Source organism: Manduca sexta, chromosome 18 (genome assembly GCF_014839805.1).
Source record: "Manduca sexta isolate Smith_Timp_Sample1 chromosome 18, JHU_Msex_v1.0, whole genome shotgun sequence".
In the NCBI taxonomy this organism is placed as follows: domain Eukaryota; kingdom Metazoa; phylum Arthropoda; class Insecta; order Lepidoptera; family Sphingidae; genus Manduca; species Manduca sexta.
In genome coordinates this window covers 14,590,622-14,605,712 of record NC_051132.1, presented here as the reverse complement: position 1 = coordinate 14,605,712, position 15,091 = coordinate 14,590,622, and the positions used below count along the sequence as shown (strand labels likewise).

Genomic DNA, 15,091 nt, shown 5'->3' with positions numbered 1-15,091 from the left:
CAGTAGCGCTCAATTAGTATAGTTAAATACACTAACATTATAAATATAAATTATTACATTAGCTAAGAGTGCTATAAGTATTCAAACGAGCGTAGCAGCTTGCGGAAACCAATGTATACTATAGCTGAAGAGTTTGTTTGTTTGAATGCGCCGATCTCAGGAACTATTGGTTTGAATTGAAAAATTCTTAGCCCATTTATCGAGGAAGGCTATAGGTTATATAACATCACCTAAGATCAATACAAACGGAGTATAAACGAAAAATGTTGCGAAAACGGAGAAAAATTATACCTCTTGAGAAAAGAAGTTGCGTTCACAGCGTAAACGGTTGAAGTTACGCAACAATTAAGTATGACAGAATTGTTGGTCTTTAAAGATCTAAAAAATATATTTAAACAAAATCCCCCGCGGCATGTGATTTCGATGGAATTTGGTATTGAGGTAGTTTGATGCGCTGGAAAGGATATAGGCTACTTTATATCCCAGGAACTTTATGACACAGACGATTCCGCGGCCAAAAGCTAGTATGAAGCTAAAGTTCTGCCAGTACCTACAATAACCCATCAAACTCATCATGCAAATGTACGGGCTCAACCCAAAGTACAACAATTCAACGTTTTATTACAAAACGTAGAGAAGTGACATTTATACAATGTTATTAATAAGGAAGGATTTAGCGGCGAGCAATTTCGTAAATGCTGGTTCGTTGGCTTTTATGGCGGAGCTTCGAGTTTAAATCCCTTTTAAACCCCGGACTTTAATTAGGACGCTACCTGCCCGCCGTGGAATTCAAAAATTTCACTCTCGTATAAAAAAAATCTATCAAAGGGTTAGTATTGAACGTTGCTCTTTTGTATCCTGCATCCGTATTTTCACGTGTAGGGGTGAGCTTGGACAAGCCTCGTCCACTTTTTTATACACAAAATCTGCCGTATAGGGATCACGATACGATGAACAAAGTCGAATAACAAAGGCTTATTAAAGAGATTATTCAAACTACTGTCAATCATATTCACTGTGACGTGCTATAGACATTCATTGAAATAGATTTATGAAAGTGAGTCTTTCAGAAAGAAAAGTATAGCGCAAACATTCTCTGATAACTGACCTATTCTAATGAATTAACAACCTTTTTAGGTGAATGATATTGGTTATTTTACCTAATAACGTACACAGCAAGTAACAATCAACCTTGTACCAACTTTCAGCTCACTAAACGGGCACAACTCTCCAACTATTGAGAACTTTAAGAGCCTCTAGTCATGTAAGCCGTAAATGGATCGATACCTTTTAAAATCTAATAACCATTTTCGATGAAAACAGCTGCTTTAAAACGGTAGGGTTGTAGTGGAAACTATAATGTAGGATGGTACTTTTAAGGCAATTGCTAGTAATTATGAGACTTAACATCTTATGTCTCACGATGACGAGCGTTCAGTCATTCAACGAACTTTGAAACACTTCTCACTCAGTACTTTAATGTTCTGAATGGTGTTGTTATTATTTGTGGGTGGTTATATCGCTTACCATCAGGCAATCGGCATGCTCGTCTCGTCATTCAAAGACCATAGAGTATGAAAAAATAAAATCGAAATAGTATATAAAATGGATGGCAATATTTAGCCCCAAAAGATTAAGAAATCACAAACTTGATTAATACCGGCATGAAACATTTTTCTTGCTTACTGAAAAGGACACTACGTCCGAAATGTAGTTGAAGTAAGATTTCGATTCAATCTACGACAGTTTCAATTGACATCCACAACGAAGTTTTATTTAAATATTAAATGTTAATTATAGTTTAATCGCAGTATTAATAACATAAAACATTTCCCATTTATTGTAACGTAATTTTAATTTGATAAATAAGTTGCACCACTAAACGAAATATTACGTAAATGTGTAAGTTGGATTACTCAAAGCATACAAAACATTCAATAAAATGCACTTAAAACTGGTTACGATTTGTCTTTCGTAGGACGAGGTCACCGAATGACAAACAATTCATAACATAGGCCCAAACCCACAACGGGTTGCAATTTCAAATAAAGTTTGTTGAACTTCAATTGTTGTTAATACTTTCATGGCCACATAATTACATTAATAGATGTGTTGATGACGTCACAAAGCATCCAAACTTTATTAGATATGTGACCGATAACACCTACAATGATAAGATAATAAATAAACGCACCTTTAACTATGTACTCTGATAACGATATGCGATTAACCGTAATTAGCGCATGCGTACTCTTTACAGTTACGACCCGAATTCTTTGTGGATAAAGAACCTACTATGCGGGTATTTGATCAAAGAGGCGACATAGAGCTTTGAGTGTAGTAACAGACAAGCAAAATCTTATTCATAAAAATCGCGAAAAATATTTTAAATACACAAAATGGTCCCTATTAGCTTAGCAATAAAGCGTAATAATTTGGGAACTAGGCTAAACTTATAACATTGGAAATAGATTGAATAATATTCTGACATATTTACTTGGGAATATTCGTTAAACAAACGTTTGTTATAAGACGTTCATGTTTTTAGGGCATCTTAATTATACACTATTAGATTGAGGTACTCTTCTTTTTGTTTACGGAGCTCATTTAAATACCACCATATCGCCCCATTGGTCATATTCCATACAACTAGGTGCTGCTCGCAGCTTTGCCTGCGTTAAAAGCCTTTCACGCTACAAGACTCCCTAACTCTATAGAAATTCATAGCCCTAACTATACGTCTGGCCCATCTACTTAAAAATCAGATAAAAAATTCCATTATTTCCAGTGAAGCAATTATCTGGTAAAAAAAAATAACCTATGTGTAAATTCAGCAGTCGATCAGTGCCAAATTCTAGCTTCAAACATTCAAACTCTTTCACAAACTTTTGCGTTTATAATACTAAAAAGATAAGATATAAGCCATAAAAATATTACTTAGTTCGAAGTACATCTAATCTTAATACGGGAACATTCAACAAATGCCAAAATTTTGTCTAGCACAACACGATCGTGATTGCGATACTCAATAATTGTTTTCCAACTTACTCCATCCTTTGGGAGCCGTACATCGGGAGTCAGGACAGACACGAAGCGGATAGCAGGGAGGCGGCGAGGGTGAAGTTTAGCGTATCCAAGCAACTTTGGCAGTGATTTATAATAGCAAGATCTATATGAAACGCCTACGCGTATTATTTTAGTATATCCTAAAGTGTTTTTAAGTTGTTTGTTATATAATGAAAAAACGTTATTAACCTAGTTATTTATATAAAATGTTGTGGAAACAATAAAAACACCTAAACTCATATGTATTAAAATTAAATATAACCACATCAAAAAGCGTATATACATTCCTTCCGTAGCACATTAAAATAAATTAGGTGTAATCTATATGAAAGCCGAAACATTTCACCATCAAACAAACATTTAAAATCAAAGTGGAAGATGCTAGTCGTACACTTCAAAACATTTAAGCTACGTTTTTTACCATAAACGCCAATCATGTTTCTCTATTTTTACACAACTTTGACTTCACAGAATCCACATTAAAAGGCACTCGTGCAAAGGGTTAATAAAAAACAAAAGAACAAAATTCAAGCAGACAGCATTCTAGCGCGAAAAACAACTCTTTAGATTAACGCGGAGGGCGTTGTTGTTTTATTTGCGTTACAAGTCGCCAGACTACTCGTGACAAATTGATTTATGTTGCTTGCACACTTTTACTATGGTATAGGAAAACGTAAATACGTTATCCGTACTCGCGTGGAAAATAAAAAAAAGTACTATAAATGGAAGTTGAGATGCCATTATAGAATTCTTTAATTTTTTATTCTGGCTCGACAAAGTACTACAACTGGCGGTAAGGTTAATGATGAATGAAACATAAGCTTGTGACATCTTTATAAGTGTAACTTGCAAATTACGTAATACTATATACCATTACTAATTAACTGATCTATTCGAATTTTTACAAGACGTATAGATTAATTACTGGGGACTTTAATCCTAAAACATACGCAAATCTCCGAAGGTTGTGGTCGATATGTTCTGCATGGTGTCACTTGTTTCAGAGTAATTTTCTAAGCCCGCTGTTCCACCAATACTCACCCAGCTTAATCGACTATCGTTCCATTTATTAAATATTGAAACAGACACGCTGATAGTACTTGTCGCCTTAAACATGGGCCTTTGCAGCGGAAAATTCTACAAAATTATCTCTGGTGTAAGATCAACAAAGAACATTAAAAATATACGTCCACTGATAAAATTAACATTTTAGACTCATAAAGAGCATACCTAGTTTGAAAACGGAATAAATTGTTACGCAATGTTCTTTTATCGTTACACCATATTACATAATAAGGGAACATGGTTTTAAGACCATATCGAGGTGGGAAAGGCTATTTGTTCTACGCTATATTTTTTGCGACATTAGGTTATACATGTTTGTAGTTAGTGTATGTTTCTGATTCCAAATATATTCTATACTTTATGTTGCTTAGGCCAATTAGCCCTTCCCCTGTCAATATTATGTTCTTTGTTATATCATGCCAATATTATCCGATGCAAATAGATGTGGTCTTTACAGTTTTAAAGTCCATCCACTTTAACAACTAAGGTACATACATAACAGTCTTACTTAGTTAGCTAAATTAGTTTCACTTTGAAGCTAAGACGGAAATAAAATGAATTATGTGAAAATTCATCACGAACGCACGTATATAAATCGGCACGAGGGACCGCTTCGTATGGTAGTATTTCTACAAATAGCATGTTAATATTCGTTTTTATATTTTATAATCGAGATCATGAATGAAAGCCATGGGCAAAATCTAACAAAGAAATGTTTTGAACATCAGTGTATGCTCAAGTTCAGAACTAATTTATATTCCGTTCAGATGGTTTTGTTTTTAAAGTTAAAACTTCGACTGAATGACCAAGCGAGCACGTTCATAAACTTTGCAGTTTTTATACGCTATACAGAATATTTACTTTGCTTAGCACAAATTTTTATTCGGTCACAATACAGAATATAATATGTTAATCTCTTTACATATACTCTGCATTTATATTAATCATATTTTTGTGTATTATTACTTTCAAATGCGGAGACTACTGAGCTCAGAATGAACAGCAAAACAAATACCACTTTGTTTGACCCGGGATGAGAGCCTGGAACCTCAGAGCACTGTTCGTACCACGTACGAAATACAGCGACGCCACCGGGGCAGTTAATAATATGGTATTATAATGTAATATTTATTAAATATTCAGATCATCCCAATAGCGATGCTGATAGCTATGTAAAAATATTTGAAACATTTAACCTCTTTAAAAAAAAGTAATAGCAACAAAACGATTGCCTTTAACACAAATAAACATTCATAATAAAGACCCTTGACATAATAATGACATTAAACGTCTCACTTTAAATTACCTCACCGTAACACTAATTTATTACATTAGCAGCAGATGGGTCGATGCAGGAAGGGCGGCCGCACACGTGCACCTGACGGCCTGACAGTGCCGACGACCTTAGGGCTTACTCACATCGGCCGGTGTGCCCGCGCTTACGTCACCGTCGCGCTTTAACAGTTTCCGGTCATCGTTTACTCTTGCGCATTCAGATTGAGACGTCTGTATGTTTTGAACCGGTTTTGATACATTTGTGGCGTCTTGTTTTTACTTAAGGTTATACATTTAAGTAAGTAATAAAATGTTTCTTATTGTTAATGAATGACAATATTGTTATTTTTATTAAATCTGTTGATCAGGAATGGAAAATATCGTGGGAAGACGGCATACCTTATAATCCTACACAAAGATTTAAAAAGTATATAATTTCTACAAACCCGCATTATTCTAGCTGGACGGACAAAAGGTTTAATCCCTGTAATTAGTGGCGCGTTCCCAGCTCTGATTTTATGCATTACGGTACTACATACGTATCATCGCATACGCCTTTGTCTCTTTTCAGTCTTAGACAGAGATGTAACACCTCCATTTCGCTAGCTATGTTAGGTCCCATTTAATAGGAGGCGGGCGTATTGCCATTTACTAGGCTGATACTGAGCCGAAAAGTCCAATATCACTTTTCCGGACCCGGGATTCGAAACCTAGAACCTCAGCGCAATAGTCGGACCGCATACGCAATACAACTACTCCACTGAGGCAGCCATTACTGTACTCATATTATTTGAACATGGCAACTGTTTATAGATTATTCCGTAATACTAACTAGCTTCAGAATAAACTACAGTGTACATTCAAAAAGATATCGACTAATGCAACGTGTAAAGGTATCTCTTAACGCGTTATCGTCGTTGTACGAACTTTTAAAAATACCTAAAAATATGATCTAGGAATAAGAGCCAGCACAGCAGCAGAAAATCTCACCCACCTTGTACATTAATTATAAAATATACGTGCATACTTAAAAAATATGGTTCACCTCTATTCATTTCATTTTATAAGGCCCTTAGCCTTCCATCTATAAGATAGGAAGAATATTATAATCGATTGTAATAACATAGAAAGTGCCTCTTGGAAAAAAATTAAGATGATTTCGAGTTTTCTAAACATACTAAAAATTATTAAATATAACCATTATAGAACAAAACACATATTTATCGGTGCAGCACAAATGTTCTAGACGCGAATGTCTGTATTATTGTATGACACGGCTACTTATAATTATGTTTAACAGCTGACAGCGAAGGTCATGGCGAAGGTGAACTTAAGGGTAAATCGAATGTTCAACATACATACGTTATTAACTATATAAAACCAATAATATATTGATAAAAATATGTAGACAGCTAAGACGCGTTCGACGCAGAGACGAAACGAAAAAAATTAAGCAGATTGAACTGATTACAAATATAAATGAAGTCCATTTCCTAATAATAGGAGCACATGGTTATACTTTAAAAATAAAGTTAAATGTGTAATTTTATAATAAGTAGGTAATAAAGCACATTTAAAAAATAAAACAATATTTTTAAGCAGCAAATTTTTACTTACTTCTGTATGATATGGAATTTAAGTTAGCATACTTGTCGATTTAATTTTATTATTTTTGATCGATAACGCAATTGTTTCATAATATATAGAAAATAGTGTGGATACCTATAAAAATATCACGAAAATATTATTACATAAATATTTAAAATGTTAATAAATATATGGTATCCAGTTTAATACATACAAATATACGAGTTTATCACCCAAATATATATATAAACGACTTTTTTATTCAACAACATCGCACAGATAACTGCCTAGACTCGAGAGGAAATCCACTTTACTCACGATACACGTGTTCTAATATCAGATAAGATGCTCTCAATGATACACCGAAAAATAATACATAGCATGAGTAAGCGATAAAAATATAATCGGGGTATAGCTGTTGAAAATGGAAAAAACAAATGAAAACACATGAAAGAAAACAGCATTCACGAGTCACGACCGATCACCTCTGAATTATTATTGTTTGAAATTACATTCCGTCCAATAAAAACACTTATGAATCGATGCAGCATTAAAATAAACACACTAAATATAGGGCCATTCATTCCACGGAAACCGTAATGACCACCCATTACCTCGGCGTCTCAATGTGGCTTGCTCGTTGACGTCACTGCCATGTATAAAGAAATGAAAAAAACCTTTAAATATGAAAGATGGTATGTATTTCGCATCAACTCGCTCCCTGTATACACGCGCTGTGATACAATGGAATTACAATACATTTACAGGGCCCGTATTACGCCATAGCATAGACTCCACGCGAAATCCTTGCCACAGAAAAATAAAATAAATGTAGATCATGTACATGTCATGGCTAAGAAATCCTCGCGAGTATTGATTTACGGAACCCAAGTATAACCTTTAGCTATTATTTAATAATTCCCACTTTCAAACCTCAAGGAAACACGTTTGTCGTAGAGAATTGAACCCCAGAACTCTATCCGGCCGGTCGGTGACGAAGCGCCCCGTTGAATACAAATTGAGATATTCTGTTCCCGGGATGTTCTTTATTTATGTATCCATCATCCGTCAACGTGGCACATGAAAATATTCCGTTGTCAAATTATACGGTTTTTTTTATGAATCAGGTGTCACTTCGTTGAGTCGATGCTAAGCGAATGCTTTTGCGGTGTTAAAAATTCTTTACATTCCTTGTAAATATAAACTTAAATCTTTTGATAAGGTCGTGTTTCTTCAATGATCTTTAAAGAATTTGAAATACTCTTTTTTAACATTTACATTTATAAAGGCTTACATAAATTATCTAGTACATTTTTTTTGTTATAAGTATTGACAGACAGTGTATGAGAAGACGCCTGGATACCGAATGATCCATAGCGGTTATGTTCCTACGACAATACCTATATGTTATGCGAAAAAAAATTTATAGCCCATTTATAGCCAACATTGTTGTTTATGTTGTCAGCTATCTAGTCCTGCGAGGTTGCTAGTGTTTTTCAAATAACCCTGTATATCATACTTCCTACACAATATCATAGTAATCGATAAGCAAAATCAAACCTGCACCTATAACCTAGAGCTACTACTGGCAAGTTACAGTTAGCAACAAATTACACTGTCCATCATCAACGTAATCCTGTCAACTGTTGCAATGTAAGCCTGCTTGCAAGACGCGAACAAATCTCCCCTACCGTTATTAATTTCACCCTAATGACGTAATTAATCAAGATTATTACGGCTCAGAAATGCGATAAGGTGAAAAACACTGGATAGCCGCTACAATCATGTTGAGGTATCGATGACCGCGTTAAAAAATAATGTAAATTAATCATTTTTTGTACAACATTCCATAAGTGTGGCTATGGTAGTCATACGCATAGCCTAATTATGTGTTTTAGGTATTAAGTTGTGAGATAGGGGCTTGACAGAAAACGACACGTAATTCGATGGCTCCTAAGTAAACTGTCGCCTGGAAAAATAGCGATTTTCAGTTTTTAGCGTTTCGTTATCTAGGTACTGTCTACTACCAAGCCCTTTTAATTCAAAAGTTAATAAACGAAAAAAAAATGTTCATTAAAAATCTTTATTTACTAACTTTTTTAATGGATTTGGTAATAAACAGTACCATGATAATGACACGTAAAAAAGTGAGTATTGCAATTTTTTTAGATACGACAGTTTACTTAGGAGCCATCGATATCTTAATCGTACAAACGTCGTGGGAATAGAATTCGTGGCCTCTCGCTTCCTACCTGAAATTTACTATAAAAATCAATATATTGCACTTAGTCCGCCGAGGTTCTAAATCGATTTAACCGAGCAATAAATAATAATCGATGATGGCCACACGCAGCCATCAATTACCAAGTAACCGGACCACCAAACATGGCAACAATGTCACCCTATGTCAGTTTTATACGCAATGTACTCTCGATATATACAAGAGCATTACGAGTTAATATTATTATAGTCCCAATGCCCGAAAATTTTCCTTTATGTCTCACAGAAGTTATCGGAATATTCCTTGGAGCCTTTTGAACTGCAACAGTTTTTTAGGCATACATTAGTAATTTGATGCAAGCCTCCTCTGCCAGTCAATTTACGTAATTACGGTATCTCATACTAAGCTAATAGAAGCTTTGATAACCAATAGGTCGGAAGATCTCACGGCAAACAGCGTAGTGAATGCCTGGCTATAGATTAATCGCTAGGTTCCGCTGCTCAATAGCATTCTCGGCGCATGCCACCGAACCTAGCATCCAAATTGCTGCATCGGTATGTTTTAGCGGGATATATTGTATTCCTTGTTTAAGAGATATGCTATGCATTTTTACTTAAAACGGAATAAGTGACATATTCTACACAAAGTTGGTATTAATGTAAGTTTAAAACTTGCTCTTAGCTTTTTTTTAGATTTTAATAGAAAGCTGAAAAACGACGGTAACCATGGTTAGTAATAAAAATGGCTATATATCAACATTGCAAGAGGCATCTCTCAGGCAGGCAGAAAAACGGAATCTGGAATTTAGCCTATGATATTAATGTAGGTATGATTAAAAAATGTAAACTACACATTCAACACTATTCTTGCGCGGTATTTATCTGCATGATGGCGTCATCCATATCTCTATAATAAACATGTTTTGGACAATGACGAAACGAGTGATAGTAATAATTCAATAATGCACTAAACAATTCGAATACAAACATATTTTTACAAAACTTGGTTATGTAAATACTGAATTAATTCGATTATGCTGATCTATTTGAAGTATTTAGATATTTATTTATTTTTACGTAGTCGGATATTTAGTCTAATGAAAAAGTACTAAAACATAAATCTTGCAAAATTGGATTGATTTGGTCAAATTATATTTTCCAAAGCTTTATCGAAAACCTAGTTTTTCGATACAAAATAATCCTTTGGAAATCCATTAATAGCAATCTCAATATCAGCGCACGGATTCGCCCTCAGGAAAAACGGCCACCGTAGACATCAAAAGGGCACATTCAATTACATCTGCAATGTTAATCTACACCGTATAGTTCGGAGGGCTCCCCCACGAGAGGGTTAGGGCGGTGCACCATGCTCACGGAAAACATCAATAAGTACTCACTGCCAATACAAAGTTACACTAGTTCGTCTAGAGTCTTTTTTATTGATGTACGAGTATGTATAAAGTTACCAATGATAAATTCATTGGTAACAATATGGCGAAATTTAATTAAAAAAAAACATTGTGAATATTAAGTTTTCGTAAATATTATAAGTCTACCAAGACGATACGCATTTAGACAGCATGTTGGAGGTATGGCCGTATAGATCGTGTCGAGAATACAGATTAAAGAATTTTATCCCGGAATAATTTAAATCCCGCCAGGAGAGGTCTGACCAACATCTAGTACTAAATAAACTTTGTGTACCACATCTCTTTCTCTGTAGTCGGTTCCATATGACTGAGGATCGTCGTCATCACTGGATGTATCGTATTTAGAGCTGATTATGTCACACAGTTTAAAACTCTACGATCTAAACAAGCCAGACCAACGAGACGTGTAGCACTTTCGCGGATGGCGACCGCTGGGCCGCGCGCGGTGTCCGCGTGGCAAGTAATTGGAGACACCGGGTAACTTCCAAACCGCTTACCCAAGGAAATTTCAATTATTACTGGTATTTTAATTAAAAAAAAAATCAAAATTATGTTTAATCATCTATTAAAAACTCTAAGGTAGTAGATATCTAGCTATGTGAATACGTCTGGGTATGCAAAGCTCCGATGCTTTACTTATTATTGCCGACAATCTACTGCAAAATCATTTCGGTTTGTCATAGCACTTAGTTCAGTCTGAACATTATTATCATAATATTTGTGATGAAATGATATTGCTACTGTTCAGGGGTGTGATGTTTACCAACAAGCTATCAATTTTCTCATTTCGTCATTACGTTATAAAAATATGTGATCTAAGATAGCGGAAAAAATACGCTTTATGGTATAAAGAATTAAAACGTTATTCGTTTGACTATCAATGGCGTCAATGCACACTACTGCGGCAGTAGTCTAAGAAGCACTAGAAGACGGGAACAAATCACGTACAGTACAGGTGTAACACGACATACTTAGACAGTTATAGGCCGTACAACCAGTATAATATGAGGGATAATCCAGCCGACAATAAAAAGACGAAATGGCCTTCGTTTTTTTTTTTTTTTAAAGACACGGCAAAATGAGCACCCCGTGGTAAGTGGAGTGGTGTCCAATAGAATGTCGACTGCCGAGATATGATTACCCCTCCGCCGTCGACACAATTATGCCGGCCTATTGGAACCTCATACATAGGTTGATCCCAAAACGCACGAGTTACGTGTGCCACTATGACAGGTTTTAGCACCTTGTGTACGTTGGTCGCTATCCGGCCGGATAAAAAATATATCCTACCACAAGCAAAAATGATCATTACACTTACGATGTACTTATCAGAAAGGTAAATTATTACAGTCAAGAAAAAATGTTACCAATCCTTTGTTTTTAAATATAACGTATTGTAAATTCGCTATCCGTAGTAAACGATAGATTACAAACGAGTGCCAATGACGCGCACAACTGACTCATAGATTATCAACATCGTGCGAATATTTTATTGGTGGACCTCGGATGTTGCGGGCAAGGTCGAATTTTGGGTCCAATCCCGATATAAAAGCGCAACGCCTGTCATTTACAGTAAAAAATCCTAATGAAGATATCTTCGTCAGATTGATTAATATTTATTGTAATGTTTGGTGTACTTTAATATAACTAAGTATAGTTTCTTATACTGATATATAACATGTGCTATTTCAGTATGTATAAGTTAAAATTCAAATAAAATTAATAAAATACGTAATAATACTAGTAAATTACTGTTAAATATGTATTGTGTTGTTGAAAACAATGGTGTTTTTCCCTGACTAAATGTAAAATACAGACCTATGTCCCAAGTCCTTACAAATATTTGTACAAACACATAATGAGTTGTCCTTCATCAGAATTAGTATTAAACTTTTAATTATATATGCCAATTATTACTTCAAAATAGTTTTCCTAATAATTATGTCATTAACAACCATAAACTTATAATTAACTCATTACTAATTATCACATTTTCTAATCACATCTCCAAGTATGGCACAACATTTTTTTCAATAAGGAAACTGTGATTTGCTAAGTTTTAAGCACTTGCAACAAAACTATGGAACAAGAATTTTTCTAATTTCATATAGGCAATAAAATATTAATTGATATCAACTATTCCTCAAAAGAATACAGTAAACAATAGTTCGTTTTGTGCACAATATATCTTCAAAATGTTGATTTAGTGTACAACTTAATTATCACAATCATGAATTTGCTATAGATATGAATGTTTACAATACTTGCATTAGCAACTCAAACATCAACCGTTCAAATTTATATTTAAATAAATATTGTAAATACGATCAAGGATGTGAATTTGCTGCAAATACGATGTAGAATGTTAAATTCATCGGCATGAACTTAAGTATTCAAATTGCCACTCATTAATAACCAAGCACTTTGAATTACACAAGAATCTTTTTATGGTGTGCAAAAAATTACTCTCATAATCCTAAGATCTAAACGGTGGAATGAAAAAACTTATCTTTCAATTAAATTTGCATCTATCTTCACCAGGCTTAATTTATTCAAATAGACTATAATAAATATTATAACATTAATCATGTTTTTTATTTGGCCTAAAGCAATTTCATTGACATTTATTACATAGCACTCGCAAAGCACATGCTAACAGTTCATCCAACTTACAGAATATTTTGTCAAACATGTTTCGGATTCACTAAATTGTTTAAAGTTCGGAAAGATTTTTCATTAACCAGCCATGTTAGTTATTTCTCCAGCATAGTCATTTCAGAATTTATTCATAATATAGACATACAAGTTGAAGATAGAAATTTTGTATAAGTTACTAGGTTACTAACTTAAAACATAAGTGAAGAGGTTACGAGATAGTCCAGATATTAGCTAAGATGCAGGTCTGTGAGGAATCAAAACAGGCCTGATCACAAGTATTTCATAATTCCTCCTTTGATAGTAATAATAAATATAAATAGTATTTTAAAATGTTTGAATGCATTCATATAGAAAATGAATGTATTGTACACTAGCAGCTTTATTTTGTATTTATCTCGGAGTAAAAAACTCATTGACCCAGGAAGGAATCAAATTTCTATTCTATAATTACTATTAGTATCACTAAACGTAGCATAGATAATTTATAAAGGTTAAAATTTAAACTGTTGTATTATTGTTACTGTAAAATTTTTTAATTCACTTCAAAATATAAAATATCATACATTCATTCGTTTAATAAAATTAAGAAAGTCTAAAAGTCATATAATAATATGCGGCATTGAATTTTTTTAATGTATTGTATCGCAAATAATTGCAAACAAAATGTTAGGAAGTATAGTGGTGCGCGTTGCGGTGATGCTATACCGGCGTAAAGTTGTTTGTAAACAAATCAACATATGTTAATATCGCCGGCTTACAACCGACTATTTATAGACGCCTTTCACATTCATCATCCATAAACGGGCGAAAATATCAAAGCATTTAATCTATAAACGGGAAACATATCCACGTTCCAAGCGCCCGCGACTCTTGTGCATACTCTGCTAAAACACCATGCGGCGTGTACGCGCCAAAAATTTTGACAACATTTGTATACTCGAGTTATGCTGCGGCGCGTCTATTCAGACCTATTTCTTACTAAATATAACCATGTTTTGTCGATTTGTACCATCAATATTAATGGAATAAGTATAAATAATTCAAAAAATATAATATCCAGCAAAAATTATTACGCCCCTAGCGGAGAAAATACGAAACATAAACGTAATGGCGGACACACAGTAGTTTCGATGACTTAACACCTAAATGCGCAAAATACTTACACTTTCCTCCTCTTTTTCCATTCCAGAGGGCATTTGAGGTACTGCACGATTAATCGCCGAGTAGTCCGGCAGATCCGGAAGCTCCTCGGCGAGATATATGGGCATTGGTTTCGACGCATCCAGGGCCCTCGCCCTAAACGAGAGCTTCGACATTTTGTTGACAGAACAAAACACGCTAGCGTCGACACAAAAATGCACTTATAAAACACTTTATAGCTCCTCCAGGAGGTCCCAAAGGACCGTAAACTGAACTTTGCACACTCTAGTTCGTTCCCATGGTTAATTTTTGCACGCACTCAGTCACAATTAATGAAAAACAATAACGAAACTTTACATATTGAGCGTACTTTACAGAAAGCCATCATGGCGGCTTTCCGTTTGGCGGACGACCATGACCAACTTCCACCTCGTATGACGTGCGCGGGAAGGAAACACGCGGAGCCAAAGTTGTACTTTGATATACTTTTTTTCTGTAATCACTTTTTATTCAGAGGTAAAATATTTAAATCGTATTAATAAATTATAAAATGATTTATAGTTATATTAAATTAAGAATTGTGTATGTTTTAAATAATATTATATATAAAATAGTGAAACGATATCATAAACTGCTTATCACACCATAGA

At 34.5% G+C, this 15,091-nt stretch overlaps 1 protein-coding gene across 1 annotated transcript in view; it reads right to left on the bottom strand.

Moving 5' to 3' along the window:
* Window positions 1-14,883, bottom strand: part of LOC115440269 — a 112,901-nt gene extending 98,018 nt beyond the window's left edge. The window contains exon 1 of the mRNA XM_037440000.1: window positions 14,465-14,883. Coding sequence (XP_037295897.1) covers window positions 14,465-14,617 — 153 coding nt within the window. The 5' untranslated portion in view covers window positions 14,618-14,883. The remainder of the gene's footprint in view (window positions 1-14,464) is intronic.
* Window positions 14,884-15,091: the final 208 nt, after the last annotated feature.